Source organism: Rhinopithecus bieti, unplaced genomic scaffold (genome assembly GCF_001698545.2).
Source record: "Rhinopithecus bieti isolate Rb0 unplaced genomic scaffold, ASM169854v2 scaffold_10271, whole genome shotgun sequence".
Lineage (NCBI taxonomy): Eukaryota > Metazoa > Chordata > Mammalia > Primates > Cercopithecidae > Rhinopithecus > Rhinopithecus bieti.
Window position 1 is genome coordinate 1,734,930 of NW_016806626.1, and position 24,165 is coordinate 1,759,094.

Here is a 24,165-nt window from a genome sequence, read left to right on the forward strand (position 1 = left end):
ATGGGGGCGGCAGATGTGCTAGATGATAAAGGATACCACTTCATATGGGATGGCTTTAATGGGACAAGACATGGGGAGGATCCCACTGTTCAGTGACATCCAGGCTCCTTGAAGCAGCTGCTTAAAATTGGAAATGAGAATGACATGAAGAGCCTTTTACCTACTCATCACAGTCATGATGAACCACACATAATGATAGTGGCAACAGACTGAATGTTTACTCATAAACTCCCACCACCTCTTTCATAGCTACAAAAATTAGTTTCACAGGTTGGAATTCCATGTATTCAGGATGGGAGAAAATAAAGTATCAGAAAGCAGAAGCCAGTAAGACATCAACACTGCTGCTGAATTCACCTCTTGGGGCTATCAGAAGAGAAAGTTGCCCAGGATATAACTCTAAAAGCATTACAGCACAGACTAGATCCAGTATGCCACACGTTGTGATAAGACAGCTCAATCATTCCTGGCTCATACTTGGGAAAGCAAGTTATACAATCAAGAAACTGAAGCTGCAGTTGGAGAAAAATAGCAACCAGGAGAAGCTGAGCAGCCTCAGCCTAGACTCATAGCTGATGACAGCTTCATGATGCACACACAGCTCCAGCTCCTTTGCCCAGCCCCAGCTCTACTCTGTCCCATGCCCATGCCCTGCCACCCAAACAAGGTTAAACAAGTTAAACATTTCAAGGAAGAAAAAGTCTCCATCAATATTACAAGAGAAAAAAAAGTATTATGTTAAAACAACAACCAAACAAACTGTTCATCAGGAAGAAACCAGGTTATTCAGAATAGTGTTGTCTTTTAAAATAATAATACCAAAATTTGAAATGATTAAACTTTGTACAAGTTTAAAATTCTGTTCCTACCTTGTAACCACAATGGATTTCCAGCTCTTACTGTCAGCACCTTCAAGCTGTGGACCTCTGCTTTCTGCAAACTGCAATCTCTTACCAGTCTCTTCTAGTTGAACTGTCATCTTCTCATTTAATATCTCTAAATTATTCTTTGCTATCCGTAATTTCTCTGCAGCATCAGTTTCCTATCATTAAATGCTAATTAGTATTTTATGAGAAAACATAATACTGTTCTCATAGATTCAGTGTATTCAAAATTATCATTACAAATGGGGAAAAAAAAATAACCTGGGGCCTTAAATGCTGATTAAAATTTCAATAAATTCAACATTTTCCCTCCTTTAAAGCAGCAATATGGCCAATAATAATTAGAACAACAGATCATGAAAATGAGGTCAGAGAAATATATTTAGTTACTAGTGATTACTTTAAATTGGACATTTTGTTTCTCTGTAATATTTTTAGAAAAATGGGATAGTTTATACCTTTACGCATATAAGAGATTCTTTGTTTTGACTTCCTAATGCTTATGAGACCTAGCTATAAGCATAAAGTATGTGTAAGTAACGTGGATTATTTCTTTTTGTTGTTGTTGTTTGTTTGTTGGTTTGAGATGGAGTCTCGCTCTGTTGCCCAGGCTGTAGTGTAGTGGTGCGATCTCGGCTCACTGCAACCTCCGCCTCCCGGGTTCAAGTGATTCTCCTGCCTCAGCCTCCTGAGTAGCTGGGATTACAGGCACGCCAACATGCCCAGCTAATTTCTGCATTTTTAGTAGAGACCAGGTTTCACTATATTGGTCAGGCTGGTCTCGAATTCCTGACCTTGTGATCTGCCCACCTCAGCCTCCCAAAGTGTAGATTATTTCTATTATTAAACATCCACATTCCAAGCACGTATCATTTGGTCTCTTAATACATTCTGATAATATTCTAACTAGTTTTAAAATATTAATTTTTAACTTCTTCACTAGATCTTCCATATAAATAACAATATCTATATATTTTGCTGAATAAACAAAATAAATCTTACTGTTTAACAAGGCAGTTTCATATACTCCTTACTATAAATTGGCCTAAATCATGTGCACAAACATTAACTAAATTCCACAGAGCTCTGTGAGATAGATACACTTAATATTCCCAAGTTTACAGATGAAAATTTTACAGAGGAAACTGAGGAATAGAGAAGGGATAACAAGCTGGCCCTAGTTCCCATGACTAACAAATAATAGAGCTAGAAATTGAATCTAGGCTGAGTAATGTCTATATTATAGTGCCTCTAAACTTATTAACTTTTATTATCAATGTTTTTCATGGTGGAATGTGATGACAGCAGGCATAGAAACACAATTCCTCAATCTCTTAATATCCACCTTGAATAGGCATTCTCATCAAGGATCTACTTTCAGTTTTCCAAGAGGTATTAAGTAAAATAAAATCAATAATTATAATCAGTCATAAAAGTCATACTTTTTTAAGTTCTTTACGAAGCTTTTCATTTTCAGCAATAATTTTTTCTGTGCCTTTGGTCTTGGATTCATAGTGCATGCTCAACTGATGCCCAAAATGAGCTTTAAGTTTTCTAATTCAGCCTAAAACAAACAAAATAAAACTGTACATTATCAAAACAAGGAAATAAAAGATAATCTCATAAACTCATAAATCTTCAAAGTAGTTTTAGAAACCATATTTGATATGATTACAAATTACAGTCTTCATTTGAATATTAGTCAGAACAGAAGTTCCCAATGTTGGCTACAAATTAGAATAAATTGATGACTTAAAATAGTAACAACAACAAACATACCTGTGTCAGGACCCACCCTAAAATAATTAAATCAATTTCAGGGATGGGAGCTTGGGCATCTGTATTTTTAAAAAGAAACACAGCTAATTAATCTATGCTGTCAGAAAAGTATTGGTCTTCAAATAACAAGAAAGATCAGGTGGACCTACTCTATAACCCTTAGCCTTGCCTCTCATAAGTTTTTTTCTATGTGTATAAAATCTGTACTGTATTCATTAAAGCCATTTTATATAGTAATGGGCATATTTGAAATTTTCCTAAATAGTAACAAATTAAAACAGTAAAATATTCCCCTAAAAATGATCACATTAAAAAAATTACCTTCAATTTTTCATTTTCTTGCTCAATATTAGCCATTTTTTCACTAGTCAATATTCCTGATGCTTTTTTCAACTGTTCATTTTCTCTCTGGACTTTTTCAACTACTTTTTTCATTAAACCAATGGTTTTTTCCAGTTCTGGGATTGTCTTTCCACTTCTACCAGACTAGGAAAGAATATGTTAAATCTTTAATTTAATCAAATATTTGAGAGAGTATAATACAAAGCACCAACAATAAAACAGGCTCATTATACTCAATATTAATAATTCCTAATATCTGAAGTCAAAACTGTGTTAATTCAATTCATCCTTAAAACATTGCTATGAGATAGGAATTATAATTTCCATTTTAAATACAAGAAAACCAAGACTAAGGAAATTTGACACTCCTAAAATCATTCAGCTAATAAGTAACATCTTATATAGTCTAGTCTTGATGTCTTATCAAAATGATTAAGTGTAAATATTCTATTTAGCTAATGTTCTCTCCAGTATATCAGTTTTTCTTCATATGAAATAAACCACACAAGAGAAATTGTGTCTTTAAAGAGCTCACGAGTAATTACATTTTAATTGCAACATAATAGAGGCAATTTTCTCTAAGAAATGCTATTGCTTAGAGATTCAATTTCTGTTTAATATAAATAGAAGAGATATCTGAAATAAAAAACTTCACATAAATATATCAACAGAGATGAGTCATCAATAAGTTTAACTGCTTATCATTTAAAATAAAATAATTCTTAACAGTTTAGTCAAACAGTATGCTTAATTGTTTTTTGCATTTTAATCATCCATGACTAATTCTGAAATATAAACTTTTACATCATTTCAGTATGTACTTTCATAATTAACTTAGATAGAAAAGGTCAAAGTAACACATATTTTCATTGATGAAAAAAATGTTGCTGTCAGCAAGATACTGTTTTGAATATTTTCCTTTTTTTTTTTTTTTTTTTAAGATGGAGTCTCGCTCTGTCGCACAGGCTAGAGTACGGTTGTGCGACCACGGCTCACTATAACCTCTGCCTGCCAGGTTCAAGCAATTCTCCTGCCTCAACCTCCTGAGTAGCTGAGATTACAGGCATGAGCCACCACACCCAGCTAATTTTCATATTTTTAGTAGAGATAGGGTTTCACCATGTTGGCCAGGCTGGTCTTGAACTCCTGACTTCCAGTGATCCGCCCACCTTGACCTCCCAAATTGCTGGGATTATAGGAGTGAGCCAACGCCCCCGGCCTATTCTGAATATTTTTCTAATAACACATAATATTTTCACTGAATCCATCATATATTTAATATTACTACCAGAATCTGCATTATGATTGCTTCCATTTATGACCACAGCAACATGAAATCAACAGGAGTTTAAGTCTTTGGCCTTGACTTCATAAGCAACATTTATTCATTATATAAGGTGAATACAAGATAACATAGGGAGAAAATTACAAGAACACAAAAAAAGAGGAGGAGGAACAAAGTACTTATAAAATATTATACCAAGAAGGTGGGAAGATATCATAAGAAATGGTTACAAAATGGCAGCACTGGACCAAGAACCAGTTAGCAGTCACCTCCATAAACAAAAGGATTCCTGGAAGTTAAATGTTTTCAAGGTGTGGAGGCATATTCAATAAAAAGAGAGATGATATAGATGATAAAATACATTAATTTGAGACACATAGAAATGCTTACTGTTTCATATTACAGATGCAGAATAAAAACTGAAACACGGCCGGGCGCGGTGGCTCAAGCCTGTAATCCCAGCACTTTGGGAGGCCGAGACGGGCGGATCACGAGGTCAGGAGATCGAGACCATCCTGGCTAACACGGTGAAACCCCGTCTCTACTAAAAAATACAAAAAACTAGCCGGGCGAGGTGGCGGGCGCCTGTAGTCCCAGCTACTCGGGAGGCTGAGGCAGGAGAATGGCGTAAACCCGGGAGGCGGAGCTTGCAGTGAGCTGAGATCTGGCCACTGCACTCCAGCCCGGGCGACAGAGCGAGACTCTGTCTCAAAAAAACAAAACAAAACAAAAAAAAACAAAAAAAACCTGAAACACAGGGCACTTGTAAAGGCATATCAGTACTGTTACAACATATCTAAACTTTTCATTTGTGGCTTATCACTGCTGAAACCGTAACAAATGTATGGTAAATTCTCACATACCCCTCTAACATGGCCAAGTTTCCGCTCAACTTCTGCTTTTTCTTTCTTAAGAAATTCACACATTTCCTTCAAATCTCTGACTTGATTCTGAAAGACAATAAGCAAACACCTAATAATTTAACATAGCTACAGCCATTGAAAAGAAAAGGCAAACAATTCATGTGAATCATCAATCTCTTCAACTGTATAGCCAAACCAAATAATTGGGTCTCTATACTAACGAAGATTTTGAACCAAATTGTTAAATTAATACAAGAATACTGTGTATATGAAATTTCGAGGTATTTCTCACATTATTGCCTGATGCAATAATACAAGTTTAGAATTCTGATTTTAACTCTCCCATATATTGCACATGTAGATCCTTATCCAAGTGTACAGAGCAAAAGGCAAATGAACATCTAACATTGGTTCTATCAATGTAAAAACCCAAATAAGAAGCAGTACCAAAAAAAAAAAAAAAAAAGTGTAAAAAGTTGGCAGATTAGTGCCCTGAAATAAATAAATAAATAAATAAATAAATAAATAAATAAATAAAGTGTGAGAAGCAAGACATAGCTTAACTATATCATTATCAGTAGAATTAACAGATTGCTAACATTCTGGATTAGAAAACAGAACTGAAGCAATTAGCTAGCCAAGAGCAAAAAAGATTCCCATAAATAGGGTAAGACCTGGAAAACCAAAGATTAAAAAATCATTATTAATATCAGAATAAAGTAAAATTTCTAAAATAAATTATTCTCATATATTACATTGTGATAATTTTTAATGAAATATACCACGTATCTTCCCATCTTAGGACATCTGAACTTGCTATTTCTGTTGTCTGTAATTCTTTTTCTAGTATCTTTATGACCCACTTCTTTACTTCCCCTTAGCTCTCTGTTCATACATCATCTTAATAAGGAAGACCTCCCTTACTACCCTATTATATTTCACCCCTTCCCTCTCCCCATACTCTTTACAGCAATCATGCTTTATTTCTCTCTTTAGCACTAACATTAGATGACATACTATTCAGTGACTTGTTTATTGTCAGTCTTCTCCACTAGAACGTAAGTTCTATGAGTGTAAGGAATTTTTTGACTGTTGTTTCCCAGAATCTGGAGGAGTGTTTCATACAAAGTAGGTTTTCAACAAATAAAGGTTAAAGAGTAAATATATAAAGTATACCACCACCATGATATTTTAGGAATATGCACTTTTGACTTCTTAACAAGCTAATAAAAGTAAACATAACAACTAAGGAAGGAGTTTTAGGCATTAGATTTCCTAACTATAATACAAAACATTAAATTCACCTTTAATCTTGGCAAATCTTTATTTGCTTGTTCAAGCTGAAATTTCAGTTCAATATTTTCAGACGACAACTTCAAGTTTTCCTTCTGAAGCTCCTGTTCTCTCTGACAATGATCATCTGACTCTATTCCGGAAATCTTCAGTGAAGTGAAATTAGGAATATTTTTAAAGTTTAATAGATAAAAGCCATAAAAGACATACTGGATAAGAAAATACTGTCAAAAGGTAACTTTTTTTCCTCAAAAGAATATGAGAAAATCAGAGGGTTCTAGAGAAAGCCAAAAATAAATAAGTTAGAATACAAAACTTGCAGAACAAAAGGTAATATGGTTTAATTACAATGGAAGGAAAGTCAAGTATGACTTAATAATGTCCACACATATAATGCCTTCATGTATCATTTCATAATGGTTAAACTGATTTATGGTGGTTTCACTAGTCCAAAATAAAGCACGATTGTTATCTAACCGCTATGGGTTGAACTGTGTTCCCCTTACCCTCCATATTTTTATATTAAAGTCATAATTTCCAGTACCTCAGAATGTGACTTTATTTGGAGACTGGGTCTTTATAGAGGTATTCAAGTTAAAATGAAATTTTAGGGTAAACCCTATTCGACTATGACTGATATCCTTATGAAAAGGGAAAATTTGGGGATTTAGACACAGAGATATATACAGAAGGAAGATGATATAAAGAAACAGGGAAAAAAAGATAGCCATTTACAATCCAAGGAGAGAGGCTTGGGAAAGATCTTTCCCTTGAATTGTTCAGAGGAAATCAACCCTGCTGATGTCTTGATTTTGGACTTCTAGGTCTCCAGAACCAAGACCATAAATTTCTACTGTTTAAGCCACCAAATCTGTAGTAGTCTGTTACAGCCACCTTAGCAAATGAATACACTAGGCTACAAAAGAACTGCCTTAATTTTCTCCTCCTTCGGAAAGCTTTCCTTCATTTTTTGAGCTAAAGTAATGGTTCCCTCCTTTGAAAACCATTAATATTATATCTGCATTTCTTCTGACCTGTATCTACAGTGGGTTATTATTTATGTTCACTGTTACTTCTCATTCTAAACTTTATTTTTTAAAACTGCGCTTAATTATATTTTTCTATGCATTTTTTCTATAAATTAGAATACCACCTACCTCACAGGACTGTTATAAGCATCATAGGAAAGAATTTTTTTAAAGTATTCAGCACAACTTTTGTTTTTTTCTCCTTTCTTTATTGGCTTGATGGGCTGTAGAGTCAGTTACTCTATCGACATTATGGGTCTTAAAATATATTATTAAAAAGTATCTGTTATACATGACTTTATAACAACTTTTAGACCTAGTGACTGCATGTGTCCATCTGATTTTTGTTTAAGGAGATGTGTGTGCATATGCACATATGAAGTAGCAAAAAAAGGAGACAAACATTTTTGTTGATGTATGTAAATCACAAGAATACATTTCCACTTAGTAAGAAAGCTCAAGTATACATTCAAATGCTACCACTATTAGGTTAATACTAGGCAAATTCTACCACTTCACAAGGTTGTCAGTTTTTACATTTTATAAATGAAGGCATTAGACAGGATAACTTTTAAGGTTATTTCAGACATGGACATCTGTAATTTCCTGTCCCTGAGCTCTTCTGTCTCCCAAACTTCCTCTCTTCTGTGGTACCTATTTGATTCAGCAAATGATAAACACCTATGAATTTCACCGATTGGTAGATATAAAATATATTAAATATTACAGTAGAGGGTAATTCTATTTGATGAAGATCTCACATGAGGATATTTTTAACACATTTCTCACTAAAATATGATGCAGTTACTATTAGTGATTATGGATCATTTTTCCCTTGTATTTTGAAATAAGAAAACTAGAGGTATTAGTTGATATTGTCCAAATCTGAAAAATAAATTCTAATGAAACTCTCTCTTGTAAACAGAATTACTGTATAATGACCATCATGAGACTTCCAAACTCTTACAGAAGAACAATCTGGTTAAAAGCCATAAACTGCTTAAAATCAAATTCTTAGTGGCTAGGAGTTAGAAGTCTCAAATTCTTATTTATTGGCACGTGAAAAAAAGTATTATGAATTAAAACACCTTCAACCATTTTCTCTTAACATATAGATATTTAATTTTAGTTGAGGTTTTCATGACTTAGGTGACTGGAATATCTGAGGTCGACAGTATAAAGAAAAAAACGACAGATTCTATGAACAAACTTTTCTTATTCTGTATCTCAATGTAAGCTAACCAAAAGTAGTATGTACATAAAAAGTTCATAAACTGTTGAGTTAGACTAATATTCTGCAAAGTGCTTTTTGTTTTTGTTTGAGACAGAGTCTTGTTCTGTTGCCCAGGCCCGGGTAGAGTGGCACAATCTTAGCTCACGATAACCTCAAACTCCTGGGCTCAAGTGATCCGCCCACCTCTGCCTCCCGAGTAGCTAGGACTACAGGTGTGCACAATCACACCAGTTAATTGTTTTTTGTTTTTTGTTTTGGTAGAGATGTAGAGATGAGGTCTCTCAAGGCTGGTCTTTGACTCCTGGCCTCAAGTGCTCCTGCTGCCTTGGCCTCTCAAAGTGCTGGGATTGCAGGCATGAACCACTTTGCCCAGCCTATGTGAAAAATACACTTAGGCACAGAGCCTAACACCATTTATCATTATCATTATTATTATTTTAGAGACAGGGTCTCACTCTGTTGCCCAGGCTGGAGTGCAATAAGGGCAATGTAACATCGAACTCCTGGGCTCAAATGATCCTCCCACTTCAGCCTCCTGAATAGCTAGGACTACAAATGTGTTCCACCACATCTGTCTACATTTTTTGTAGAGACAGGGTCTGCCCAAGCTGATCCCAAACTCTTGGCTTCAAGCAATTTTCCTGCCTCTGCCTCCCAAAGTGATTACAGGAGTAAGCCACAGCATCCTGCCTAAGCCTAACACAATATAGACAGCAACACATGTAAGTTTCCTTTTCTCATTATAACAAAAGTATCTGTTATAAAACCTGGGGAAAAAAAAAAAAAAAAAAAGCCAGGGAAGGAACTTGCTATGTATCTTAGGACGTCGCACAACACTGTAACAAAATTTATTGATATAATTCACTGCAGTGAAATCTTACTTCTAAATACAGCCTGATGAATTAGAAGTTTCTAAGACAAAACAATCACCTCTAAAGTGCCTTATTTTTGCTATTCATTTATCTAATATAACACTAAGTGAACACCAATTGTAAAAAAAAAAAAAAAAAAAATGAAATGAAAGTTTCCAATATCATACTCTTAAAAATATTTTCCTTTTTGGCTGGGTGCAGTGGCTCNTCCCATTTGCACTATATATGTATGCAAGCTACTTACTAAGAAAATTCAGTTAACAAAGAAATAAAGGACAGCCATGTATCCAAACCAAGGATGCGTCCTTTCTTGGCTGGATGGATGCATCAGTTTCATCACCTGCCTGTGTATCACCCTCAGCACAAGTGAGCCACAGCATCAGCAACTGTCACATAATCACAGTCCTCCACAGCAGATTCTAGAGGTCCATGTAGTTGTTGTGACTCACATCTTCAGCGATGTGTCTCTTTCCTTTCTCACTCTTGCCTATCTTATTCTCTTCCTCATTTTTATGTTCCTGTTTATCATTTTGACAACATTCTTGATTAATTTTACCAACCTTAGGATCATGGTTCATTTTCAAAAAAGGAGTTAAAATCTGCCAAGTTACCATTTGTTGAGGTAAATTGACTTTATTTATTGTTCGGTCTTGACTCTCATTTATTTAATTCAATAGGATCTACAATATGTTCTAATTTGTATTTTTCATCATTACTGTAATACTATAAAATACTTTTAGGTACCCAATTATGTAAGTCATCCTTGGCACCTAGTCTTTTCCCATTTTTAATTCTGAGTGTTGCCATGATGTTTTTTGGTTCTGAACAAAGTGTTTCTTTTGTGAAAAATATTATGCCTTTGTATTTATTAATAATGGTAACAAGGATAAAACACATAGTTGTGTCACACACCTGATTCTGCTTAGGGTGGAAGAATGAAGACACATGAAAAGAAAAAAGAAACAAAAATAATACACTAAATATTAAAACAAAATCCAACAAACAATTCTACATTAATGAGTAATGAGTTTTTATAAGCTTAAAATATACCATAAATATTTCAATGAAAACAGTCTTGGAACATGTTTTCCTATTTAACCGTATACTGCTGCTACAGAAAAATACATAATAACTACACATTTAAAATTCCTAGAAATCATTTATGAGTTTTATGAAAAGCTTATGAATCTAATTTTACTGTTATTATGTTAAAAAGGATTAAATAAATTATTACACATCACTATCTGGCAAAAATAAAAGTTGAATTTACTGTATTACTATTAATGAGAAAGATGTAATGCTTTTGGCCGATTAAGAAAGAAGTTGATTTCACTTTTATGCATTTAAACATGGAAAAAAGAAAAAAAACAATAAAAGATATACACTTACTGAAGGCCTAGAGTATGTATCCTTTGAAAGCTGTTTTCCAAAGCATGAAGTTTTCTTGGAGGTATCTGTTTTGTAAATGTAAATCTTCTACAACAGAATCTCGAGGAAGAGCTTGGTGGGCCCTATGAACAGTAATCAGAGATTCTTTACTGTTCACATTTCAACTTTTTTCTGTTGTACTATATAAAAATACAAGTATTCACATTTCAGCTTTTCTCTGTTGTACTACATAAAAACACAAGACAGAAAAGTTCAGTGTGTTTATTAACGCTACATTTATTTTAAATTCTTCAAACCTTCTAAACTTTACAACAAATAAATTAGGATATCGCAATTAGTATTATAAAATAATCCTCTACAGAGCATTCACTGAAGGGCATCTTTAAATGATGAGTCAAAAAGTATATTTTGATTTACTGAAATACATTAACATTTTTAAAGAACATGCATCTATTTATATGGAATTACATAAGGTAGTTAAACTAAAATACTTACTATTTTAAAACATTATATAATAATTGCATAATATCCATGGTCTTCTCAAGAAGCTCAAGGATCTAAAAAGACTCTTACTGATTTCAGATAAAAATTTAACACTTCAAGTCTAAAAACATCCACCTGGCCTACAAGACCCTCCATGGTTTGGCACCTCCACATCTATCCAAACTTACTGTCCAGGAGTCTACCTTTACTTAGGTAAATACAAATCCACTCCTACCCATACATAAAACATTTACTCTTGCCTCTTATCTCTGCTAGGGTTCTCCTCCTTGAAATGCCCCTCCTCTTTAATATCTAGATGATTCATAAAATTTAGAAATTCAAACTAGAGTTCAGAGAGAAGACAAATTCAATCTTTTCTATAAAGTATCCTCCAATTACTTCAGTCCACATGAACTCACATTATTAGAGGGGAAAAAAAAAGAACCTCTAAAAGTAATAGCAGATTTCAAAATTAAAATGATTTGATCCTTTGTAAAACCTGCAAAGAAGAATAAAAGTGTTTTGTTTTGAATGTATGTTTAGACAAAGAAAAACATGGAGGGAAATATCTACTGCTGGAACAAGACAGTAACTATAAACAGATGTCAAGAGAAAGAAAAATTCCTCAATAATTTGTTTTTTCCCTATCAAGGAAACTTCTAAAATATTTTTAAGAAACAGTAACTTAGAAGGAAAAGGAAAGAATGTGGATTAGAAGCTCATGAGAGTGTTCCTTTAAATAAGTTCAACTTCATATGTTCACATCACATCCATAATGACACAATAGTAAACAGACATTAACAAAGACTAATTAATGGTAATTTTAAAGATAAATAGAAAATGTGTATTTACAAAGGGTAAATATTGTCATATCCAAATGTTGCAGGTAGATACCAGCCCTTTACAAAGATCATTAATATGATCACAGATCATTTGTAAATGTAAAGAAGAAGAAATAGCAAATTATGTAAAACCAACCTAAGTTTACCTTGGAAGAAATGAGTGAAACAGAAGATTAAATAATTTTAGCTGTTGTTAGGAGAAAATTAAAAAGTTTTCAACGTTAACACTATTTTATTTTGCTTTTCACGACCATGACTACATCAGAAGATATAACTTTGCAAAACACACACACACACAAATCTTAAAAGGCTCTGCTAAGAAATGACATGGGGTGATGCAGGGCAGGGGCGCCTGGTTCCAGGTACAACGAGTAAATACATTCAATCTTCTCTCTCCTAAATGCATGGGGCAACCATTTGAGGACTTTGCAAAGGAGTAGAAGGCAGATTACAATGGAATACCAGAATTTAAAGCAGCAGCAAACAGGTGATGAATTTACCTTTTCTTTTATTCTGTCACTGCCTGCCCTGAAGACAACATTATTTGAAACCTGAAGATGGGTATCTGCACTGATGGAGAGAACTCCAGGTAAACCTTTTAATTCTAGCTCAAGTAAAGAGAAAGGGAATGTTTTAACACTCAGAGGGAATATGAAAACACCTCATCTTTTTTTTTTCTTCTATCTATTCTTTTATGCCCCAACCCTTAAGCCATTCCATAGCAGTGGTAATAAAGGCTCCAATGGGAACTCACAGAAGCTAATATTTTTTGGAAGGGAAATCTCCAGTTGGTAGAGCTATGATACTAAGACGGTAAGGTGAAAGTAGTTTAGTAGTCTTTTTCTTCCTCTTTCTACCCTCCTCTTGCTTGCTTGGCTGCAGAAGTGTGCAACTCCTGAAATACACAGCATCCCTGGGTAACTAAAGCCCCAAATGGAAATCCCTAGGGAAACAAAGTATCAGAGATTTGGCAAAGAGGGAGGAGCTCAAGGAAGTCCCCCTATAAAATTATTTATGAACTTCTGGGCTCACTCTTGAGCTGCAAATGTATAGATTGATTCTAATCAGAATACCAAAGTTTCTAAGAACTGTACTAATAGTACATAGCTCACATAAAAGACCACCAATTGGGAGGTACACAGGCAGGACAGATCTGAAAAGTACTGTAAAGGCTTTGAAAACTGGAACCACAGCCCACAGAAATGAGGTTGGAACTTGTGGCCTGAACCTAATTAGACCAATTGCATGCTAAAACAAAAGTATCTACATTTTTCCATAGAATTTAAACAAGAACCAGAGTCTCATAATAGTCAAAAGATCAAAAATACAATCCAAAATAATGTGTCATATGAAGAACCAGGACTATCTCAATTCACACGGGAAAAGACAACATAACCCAAGCTTAAGACAACACACATTTATTATTTCAATTTCTAAGGGTCAACCAGTTTTTCTTCATTATAATGGGTAGCACATTTCCACACAATAGCTTACCTCATATACAATATATCATTTTCTAAGTCAAGATTTCTCTTTTTTAATTCTTCTAATTCTTTTTCTGACTCCAAAGCTCGTACTCCCAAAACTTGATCAACAGTCATGCCAGTTGTTTTTAGTTTCCTCTGCAAAGTAAGTTTCTCTTTATCAGCTCTGTGGAATTTAACACAGAATCATGAAATATACCATTCAGTGTTTGGCTTTTCAATTACGTACTCATTAATAAACCCATATACAATAATTGTATCATCCTGTATTTGTCATAAGCTAATTTATAACAAGATCACAGGAAAATCCATCTATAATGGCTACAATATATTTAAAACACATTTTAAAGAAAATAAAAAGTAAATCATAGACAATAAATGATCACTTAAACTAGACCATTTCTCATATTATCAACTATGATAAAGCTATATAATTTCCAGGTCACTAAAGGATTTTACTCATAATTGGTTTTATAATGATATTTAAACTCACTTGGCAAAAAGATCCTTCAAAGTATTCAACTGCTTTGTTAAAGTAAAGACTTCCCCCTCTTTCTCTTTTAACTTGTTTCGAATTCCTTCTATTTTGGCTTGCCATTTTTTACCTTCTTCCCACCTAATTAATTCTTCTTTAGCATTCTGTAACAATAACGAAGGAGGTATGAAAATTACGTCTTATTTTAAATTTTCTTTAAGATTTCTCAATTATAATTAACCTAGAAAAACTGTAAACTACTATTTCCTAGAGAATATGTAAATATGTTCTTTTTGATATACAGGTTGAGCATCCCTTACGAAATGCTTGGAACTAGTAGTGTTCTGGAATTTGGATTTTTTTTTTTTTTTTTTTTTTTAAGATTTTGGAATATTTGCATATACATAATGAGATATCTTAGGGATAGGTCCCAAGTCCAAACACAAAATTCACTTATGTTTCATATACACCTTCTACATATAGCTTGGAGGTAGTATCATACAATATTTTTAATAATTTTGTACGTGAAACAAAGTTTTGACTGCATTTTGACTGTGACTCATCATATGAGGTCACGTAAGAATTTTCCACTTGTGGCATAATACTAGTGCTCAAAAAATTTTGTATCTTGGAGCATTTCAGAAGTTTGGACTAGAGATGTTTAACCTGTATAACTCCTAGAATCTTCAGGCATGCCAAGCTATTAGGAAAACTGGTCTTTAGGCTAACTGTGCTTTATTGTATCACAAGACAAACAAAATTCTGGGAGACAGTTCTGACTAATGCCAATACCCTTCAGGAGTCTTTAAATGAAGATTCTAATACAATCATGACTAGAGTAAGCTTCTAACAAGAATCCTACGTACAAATGACCGACCTCATCTGTTACCCCAAGACAACTTCCTAGCATCAGAGCCCCTTCAAGTCTTCAATGTACATTACTTCAGTCATTTGACAGATACTTATTTAGTGCTAACCATGTGCCAAGTACTACTCTAGAGGCACTAGGAATAGAACAAATGAATAAAATCAGATAAAAAACTGTATCTTCAGGAATCTTACTATCTAGTTTATGCTAGTTGGCTAGGTAGACTGGGGAGAAGGGAGCAAACTATACAGATAACAAAACAAGAAACAAATCTAAATCTATTCTGTAGTTAAGTTAGCTAGTTTTAAGTGCTAAAAAGAAGAAGAAGAAGAAAAAAGAAATGGAAGGGAATTAGGGCATTTCAGGGGTAGGTGTCATGGCTTATTGTAACTATGATAAAGGAGCCAAAGAAAGCCTATCCAACGCAGAATAGTCTCATGTACTGAACAATTTTCAAATGTTTTACTGGATATTAATACAGTAAAAAATTCTGCTTACACTGGTCTGAGCTAAGAATTTATCTCCAACTAACACATTAACACTAAGTAATTTTTTAATGGTTTTACTATACACTAAGTAAGATTATAGACATTGTTTTGCTGAGAACTGCACCAACAATTTGTTTACCATTTTGGAAATCAAATTACAAATGGCAATACCATCATGATCCATGAGTTGCCAATAGAACACATTTGTGTCAGTCTGCATTTGTAGCTTTGAATTCATGTTAATGAAGATGCAAGCACATGACTAGTTCGTTATATTTTCCAATGGAGTCATGCCAAAGCTTTTACATGTTGAAATATGAATATTCCTTTTACGTCCCCCCTATATATTTCATTTAGGACATTAATAATGACATTTTTGAAATTATGTAAGTAGGTAGAGTTTGTGTTAACTATGAATTTCAATTATAATAATAAAGGGGAAATTATGAAACATTATATTTTTTATTAAAGAGAGTGATGAATCTGAAAGGGTTGAGAACCATGGTTTAAAGTCAAATTCCTGGTGTGACGGCTCATGTTTGTAATCCCAGCACTTTGGGAGGCCGAGCCAGGAAGATCGTTTGAGCCCAGATTCAAAGACAAGCCAGGGCAACATAGTAAGACACCACCTCAAAAAATTTAAAAAAAACATGAAATAAAGCCAAATTCTCACTAAGATTAGTTATTCTATCAAAACGACCTTCTCAAATACTGGAGAACTATATTCTCCAATTCTCTTCTCTAATACTAATCAATTTTTTACCTTATTTAATTCAGCTAATAAGTGCCCTTTAAAAAATGTAAAAACCTCAGGTTGGGTGTGGTGGTTCACGCCTGCAATCCAGCACTTTGGGGGGCCAAGGCGGGCAGATCACCTGTGGTCAGGAGTTTGAGACTAGCCTGGCCAACATAGTGAAATCCCATCTTTACTAAAAATTCAAAAATTAGCCAGTTGTGGTGACAGGCACCTGTAATCCCAGCTACTTGGGAGGTTGACGCAGAAGAAGCGGTTGAACCCGGGAGGCAGAGGTTGCAGTGAGCTGAGATTGTGCCATCGCACTCCAGCCTGGGTGACAAGAGTAAAACTCTGTCTCAAAAAAAAAAAAAAAAAAGTAAAACTTCACTAAGTGGTTGATAGTTATTAATTTCATTTTTTCTTAAAGATGTACAAGAATTTTTCTGTACTCCCAGAAATGTAAATACTAGTGGGGGACATAAGATATGTAATTAAATAATCCTGCAGCATACAGTACTTTGTTGGGTTTGGACAACTCCATCCCACCTGGCATTACCTGCTAAATTAAGATTAAGAGAACCAAGACTGAAAAAATAATTGAAAAATAATAAGAAAAACAACGAAGGTGAATGGTACCATGGGTGTTGTGGTGTTATTACATACAGGCTTTTGTCCATGGTTCCTGGCTTGTAACTCTCATAGCCCTTGTCATCATCTTTAGTTATAATATTGAGTGTATTAGACCTCTGGAGCAGACCTCAGAAAAGAGTCTCTCTGACCTTCTCCTGTCCTCCTTTCACCTGCCCTAAGGCAGGACTGTAAACTTCCCCTGCCTTTCTGACTGGGTCTTAAAACCTAATACGAGGGGGTCCTGCCCCATACCCTAGGAGAAGAAATACTGATGTCAGGAAACTTCCCTAAAAACCCAAGAGGACTGGGTTCAAAGAGGTTCTGAAGAACTGAACATGTGGAAGTTTCTAGAGGAAGGTGGCACCCCAGAAGGGCATGGAAGTTCCACACCCCTTCCCCCATATTTCTTCTCACACATCTCTTAACCTGTATCCTTTTTAATAACCGTTATTATAAACTGGTAAACGTAAGTAAATGTTTCCCTGAGTTCTGAGAGTGACTCCAGGAAATTAATCAAACCCAAAGCTGGAGGCTGGGGTTGTGGGGACTCCAGAAGTCTTGGAGGCCAGGACTTGTGACTTGATCTGAAGCAAGATCTCTATGGGATCTGACACTATCTCCAGATAGATGGTGAATTGAATTGGATGACACCCAGTTGGCGTCTGCTGTAAAACCAACTGCTTGCTTGCTGATGTATTCTGGGGGTCACAGAAGTTTTTTGCATTGATTGTTGTTATGGTTTGAGGGCAAGATAAACATATGGTTTGATAACTTTTTCTAAGATAGGTATGTTCTAGACTGAATGACAAGAGGGAAGAAGACGGGATGATAGGAGAGTAGTTCTCTTTTCATGTTTTCTGTACCAAAAGCTTCATACGCATAGATTTCAGAATAATATTATTAAAACATTTAAAAATTTATATTCATTCAACAAATACTGAGCATCTACTATGTGCCAGGGATTGTTCTAGGTGCTGGGAATACAATAATAAATAAAATAGGCAAAGTTCCTGCCATCAAAGCTTATGGTCTAATAAAAAAAAAGAAAAAGATGAACATACAGAAAAGTACATGTCTAGTACGTTAAGACAGTAATAAATGCTAAGAAGAATGAAATGCAAGGCACAGGTGTGGGTTTTGTTATATAGGTAGACTACAAATGCTGTTTACAGAGAAAAAGGTACTAAAATTTCCAAACAATATGAAAGCATCTCTTGAGTATAAATTAGAAATGCCCAAGCACTATAGAACCCAAAAAAATATTCTCACTAGATTCCTGAATACCAATTTTAATATTGGGCATAGACCCCTGTGTTCTCTTTCTAATTAGTAATAAAATCTTACACTGCTATGAACGTGATGGCTTACAAAACACTTCCGCATATCTTATCATTTTATGTAAAATAATCCTAAGAAACCGGCAATACAGATAGTATTATTCCCACTTTAAGGAAGAATAAACTGAATAAATAAACTGAAAAAACTGAAGCATAGAAGAGTCCAGGCAAAGCCACAAGGCTCTTAAAGCATTCTGATAGGAATCAGGTTAGAAACTGGTATAGAAACATACCAGTTAGGAACAAACATACCACTTTCTAACCTATCCCCATTTAAGGATAAGATTAGGCCTATCCCAATTAGGGAGTTAGCAAAGATGGAAATCCAAAAGAGTAAGGACACTTTGATCTTACAGTTTTCACCAGCAAAGCTTCTGACAGCAAGCATGTTGTGACTCCATGCAAATAGTGTCATCAGAATTACACTGACATCAATGATTTTCATAGAAAATTTTGGAGCATACTCTTTTAAGAAATTTGAATTCCATTACCTATTTTCTATTCAATGCCTTTAAAGACATAATTTTCTTTTCCATTTTCATGTTATTGAAATTATTTTGTAGATATTAAATATTTTCTGGGTAAATTTTATAATAAAAATTTTTCCTAACCATAGGTCCTCCATACTGATTTTCTTCAAGGGTAAATATTACTGCTAACACCAACATTTCCCAGTTCACTTTCGATATTTTGAATGTTACCAACAAGTTATCTCCAATTTATTGTCCATAACAAATTTAATTACATACATTTTAGCCAATTTTAGTTTTTTTGGGGGTTGATTATTTCAATTAGTAATCTTTATTACAAAACAGTTTACTATGAACTATAAAATTTTAAGCAATTTCTCCCACAGTATTAATCTATGAGCAGATTGGTTACTGATTAATACTGCAAATACTGAATATATTCCAAATCACTTTGCTTTCTGAAAAAGCAGCTTAGTCTCCTGAAGGATAAAAAGAACCTATTTGGGTCAAAGTGTGGGTCTTAAAATGCCTATCTTTCCGTCCCAAAAGTCAAAAGCACCAACTTGTGTAAATGATTACTTTGGAGAGAAATGATACACAGTTGAATATGTAAGGTGTGAAGGAACTTTAGAGGTACTCTAATGTCAGAAAGATAAATGGAATTGATGCAGTAATTTCCAAGTAAGAGTTACATTACAAGTATCTCCTCAAGTAGACTGTAAATTCCTATAGAATGGAAACTTACTTTAGACTTTTCTATGCTATCCAATACTACTTATAGTCCTCAAAATTAATACAGAATTAATACAGCCAGGTTCTCAAATTAAAGTAGTATATTAACTGTTAATCAACTATGTGTTTAACTTACTCTGTCACTACCTTAAGCATATTAGTCAGCATGTTTGTTCACATACCTTTTCTTTCATAGGTTTTAGGTCTACTTCATCCACCTTTCCTTCTAACTGGCTCTCTAGTTTTTTAATTTTCCTTTGGAGTTCTTCAATTAGACTTTGTTTATTATCTATCAGGGGTTTGCCCTAAAAAATAAAATGGATCTTAATATTTTTACAAATAAATATAAAACAAAATAGACAGTAAATATTACAATTATATAATAGAAACTTTCTGAAGCTATCACTGACCATACTTTCTAAATGACACTTTTAATACATAAGATAATCCAGTAGCTGCTTCCGCATTTTAATAAAATATGCTAATATGCTAGTCTAGAACTATAACCATAATAGAAGTCACTGAAGAAATTAATTACATTAATCAAAATGATTTGAAAGTCAGTTTTAACAAATATCAACGATAAAATTATAAAGTAGAAATAAACTACTGCCTCTATATTGTAAATCAGATGTTATTAGAGTTAAATATAAAATTACCTGTAACCCACTCGTTAGTCTTTTAATTTGCCTTTTCAGTTCATCATTCTCTTGATCAATTTCATCTTTCTCTCTAAGTATTTTATTATAGGCTTTTTGTTTTTTTTGCAGTTCATTATTTAAGTCATTCAAATTATCAGTTAGTGAGTTTTCTCTGTTTTTACTTGTTTTAAGTGCTTCTTTCAATTTTAAAAGATTTTCATTTAAATCTTCAACTTGTGTCTAATAAGAGAAAAAGAAAGGTATTATTCATGAGTCTTCATCAACTATCAATGATAACAGGAACATAAAACAGAAAATATACCATTATAAAAAAATTTCAGTCTGAATTTTTAAGTACACAAGGGAAAAAAATAACAAACTACATATATTTCTCCATATTCATGTCAAATCTACCTTGAAAAAAGTCGACCTTGAGAAAAAAAAAATAAAACTAGTATAAAGCAATTCATCTTCAACAAACACCCACAAACAAAATTTTATCAAATATGCACATTTCATTTTGGCTGAATTAATTAAATAAGTATACAACAGTATATATGGCAACGTTTTAAACACTATGAAGCATAAGAGTAGTATAGAACAAATCTCCGACTTGAAGTAATTTCTAACCTACTTTATAAAGATAAGACATAAAAGGGTAACACAATACTAGACAATATGTATGCCATTAGAAAGGAGTTCCTAGCTGTCCTATGGTGAGAATGATGGGGACACACTGTATGTTTCCACCTATAAGATATTCTGGAAAAGGTGAAACTACGGAGACAGTGAAAAGATCACTGGTTGCCAGGGATTTGGTGAGGTGCAGAGGGAGGAATGAAGAAGAGAAGCACAGAAGATTTTTAGGGCAGTGAAAATACCCTGTATAATACTATAATGATGGATACATATCATTATACATTTGTCTAAACACACAGAGTGTAAAACACCAAGAGCTAAAACAGAGGTAAACTTGGACTTTGGGTGATTATGATGTATCACTCTAAGTTCATCAATTGTAACAAATGTACCACTCTCCCAGCAGGAGATATATGGGAAATCTCTGCACTTTCCTCTCAATTTTGCTGTGAACCTAAAATTGCACTAAAAAAATTAAGTCTTAACAAAAATCCTAACTAAAATATTTCTTAAATTTAATTTCATTAGAAAGAGTAGTTCATAATGATCTATCCTTTCCTAATCCCCAAGATGATAATCAGTAAATGAATATCATAAAGAGACTTATTGTTGAAAAATGCATGTGTGTGTCTATGTCTATCCACCAACAGTACATTAAAACTCCCTATTCATCAGTAAAATTACTATGTATCATAGTGAATTATCTTCCAATAGGAATTATCAGAAATGTTGTTACATTAACATGTGTTGATGTTCACCTTTAGCTCTCTAGTATGTCGATCAACGATTTGTTGAACATTGAGATGGGCCTCTTTTTGAGAAGTTGCAGAAATAATACGCTCTTCAGCAGCTGCTGTCATTTCTGCCCGGAGTTCTAAAAGTGCTCGACTAAGTGCCTAAAAATTACAAAATAAAAAATGTAATTTTTAAAGGAAAACTGTCATTTTATATGAACAACACATGATACAAAAAATAAACAAGCTTTATTACTCCCTACTATTTTCCTAAAATGCTATGAGTTTAATGGAACATATTTCACAAATTAACAACTCAACTTTTTCAAATAAATCTTTTGTAATTACTTACACTCAATTCTTTCCACATTGAATGTGAAAGTTCAAAATTATAATAATGATTTTGAGAACTCAGCATTAAATCAAGCTATTACAAAAATCAGATATGTTTGGTTTTCAAATATCCAAGTTTAGAAATTTGTATTACTCACTTAGTACATCCTTCCATATGAAATTAATTGAATTTAGGTAGACAACAAAAGGACTAGGAAAGGCTTAAAGTTTACCCATAAATTTCATGAGTTAGCACAGAAAAACACCAGCACCTTCTAAAACAATTTAAATAGATCAAATCTGAGATAAACTTAAAACCTAATAAATCAGAATATCCTTCCCACAAAACCATCTCTATGACCCCTTTTTTCATCTCTCCTTTTGTCATTATAATACTTCCCTCAATCCCTCAAATTGTTTGCAATTGTTCATTTGTTAAAAAGAGCCTTAGTAGCAAAAAATCCCAGTAGAAAAAAAGAAAATACCATGTAAGGTATATTATATGTATATTTTTGTAAGGTACATTAAGATTTTCCTCATTTCATATAGATAATTCAAAATCAGATTGACAGCATAAAAGATAAATTGGACTATATTTGCCCTCAAAAACAGCATTTAATAAGGCCATTTAACAGAATTGTCTAAAAGACCTTGTTTAACAACATAAAATAAAGCTCATACTTTTTATTACAACACAGAGATTTATACTACCATCTTTTATAAATGTACAAATCTTCTCTAAAAGCAATCTACCACACATTTTTCCTAAATGTTGATAATTTTCTGTTGTTACTTACTTTCTGTTGTTTCTCTTTCAAGGCTAATTGGCTTTTTAGCCGTTCTACTAGATTTCTCATTGTAGTTGTTGGAGCTCTTGAATTTGCTTCTTTTTGAGCCTGAAGTTCAGATTTTAAACACTGTGACTCCTTTTGTGACTGGTCCAGAAGATACCTTAAATCCTCTACTTCTGCTTTTACTTTTTTCACTTCATCTTCATGGTTTTCTTGGAGCCTGATGTAAATAAACATGTGTGTGTGTGTGGTTTTTTTTTTTTTTTAAATTTTTAATTTTTTTGAGACCCAGTCTCACTCTGTTGCCCAGGCTGGAGTGCACATGCGCAATCTCGGCTCACTGCAACCTCCACCTCCCAGATTCAAGTGATTTTTTTTGCCTCAGCCTCCTGAGTAGCTGGGACTACAGGCGTGCACCATCAGGCCCAGCAAATTTTTGTATTTTTAGCAGAGATGGGGTTTCACCATGTTGGTCAGGCCAGTTTGAACGCATGACCTCAGGTGATAAGCCTGCCTCGGCACCCCAAACTGCTGGGATTACAGGCATGAGACACCGCACCTGGCCAAACACATGTAATTAATAGAGTGGTTGCTGCAATTAATACCTTGATTAATACAAATTTCACACAGGGCAAATGTTCAGTCCTAACTATCCTTACAATCTAAATCTTGATGCAGGCACCCAAATCCAAAGAAGAATAATTCTTTATTTCACTTAACTACTCTTAAACTTAACAACACGTTTTTCTTCTAGTTTCTAATATTTTTGGCAACAATCCTATCAAGTTATTTTGTGACTCTAGTCAAATAATATAGAGAATGAACAAAAGGGCATTTTAGATACTATGGCTCTTGTACAATGTGACTGCTTCCTCTGTATGATAGTTTCCTAACCACGCTACTAGTAACATTTTTGAGTGGATAATTCTTTGTTGTTAGTGGGGCTGCCTTGTGCATGATAGGATGATTAGTAGCATCTTTTGATTCTATCCACTAGATATCTATCCACCTAGCCATGACAATCAAAAATGTCTCCAGACATCGTCAAATGTCCCCAAGAGGTACAACTGTGAAAAATTGATCCTCTATATTTGAGAAATACTGCCCTATATTGACATATTGAAAAGACTAATATAAATTTTCACAGCAATCACATGTATTATTAATTTGTTTATGGTTCAAATTCACTAGCACTGTATCTGTAACTATATATATATGCAAGTGGATAGTATCAAAAGATTTAGTTAATTCAATTAATCTTATTGCTCATTCAGCATTAAGTCTGTTAAACTGAATTAATATATTGTTGTGCATATGGACACTGCATCCGTACTGAGATTCTGACCAATAAGAGGGAGATAGCATTAACACATGAACAAATGTTATTCTTTGAGGCTTCTTGCTTTTGGCAAAACTTAAGTCTAACTTTAAAGAGTCATCATCAAATTGTGAAAATATCAGGTTTTACTTAAGAAATCACACAGATCCATAATTTCCTAATATACATCAAAAT

At 33.8% G+C, this 24,165-nt stretch overlaps 1 protein-coding gene across 1 annotated transcript in view; it reads right to left on the minus strand.

Moving 5' to 3' along the window:
- CEP290 (centrosomal protein 290) overlaps positions 1-24,165 on the minus strand; it is an 86,023-nt gene that overhangs the window by 2,380 nt on the left and 59,478 nt on the right. The window contains 13 exon segments of the mRNA XM_017877124.1: positions 870-1,042; positions 2,327-2,448; positions 2,985-3,149; positions 5,154-5,240; positions 6,458-6,592; positions 10,970-11,015; positions 11,017-11,091; positions 13,789-13,944; positions 14,272-14,417; positions 19,697-19,819; positions 20,174-20,395; positions 21,553-21,690; positions 22,659-22,872. Coding sequence (XP_017732613.1) covers positions 2,407-2,448; positions 2,985-3,149; positions 5,154-5,240; positions 6,458-6,592; positions 10,970-11,015; positions 11,017-11,091; positions 13,789-13,944; positions 14,272-14,417; positions 19,697-19,819; positions 20,174-20,395; positions 21,553-21,690; positions 22,659-22,872 — 1,549 coding nt within the window. The 3' untranslated portion in view covers positions 870-1,042; positions 2,327-2,406.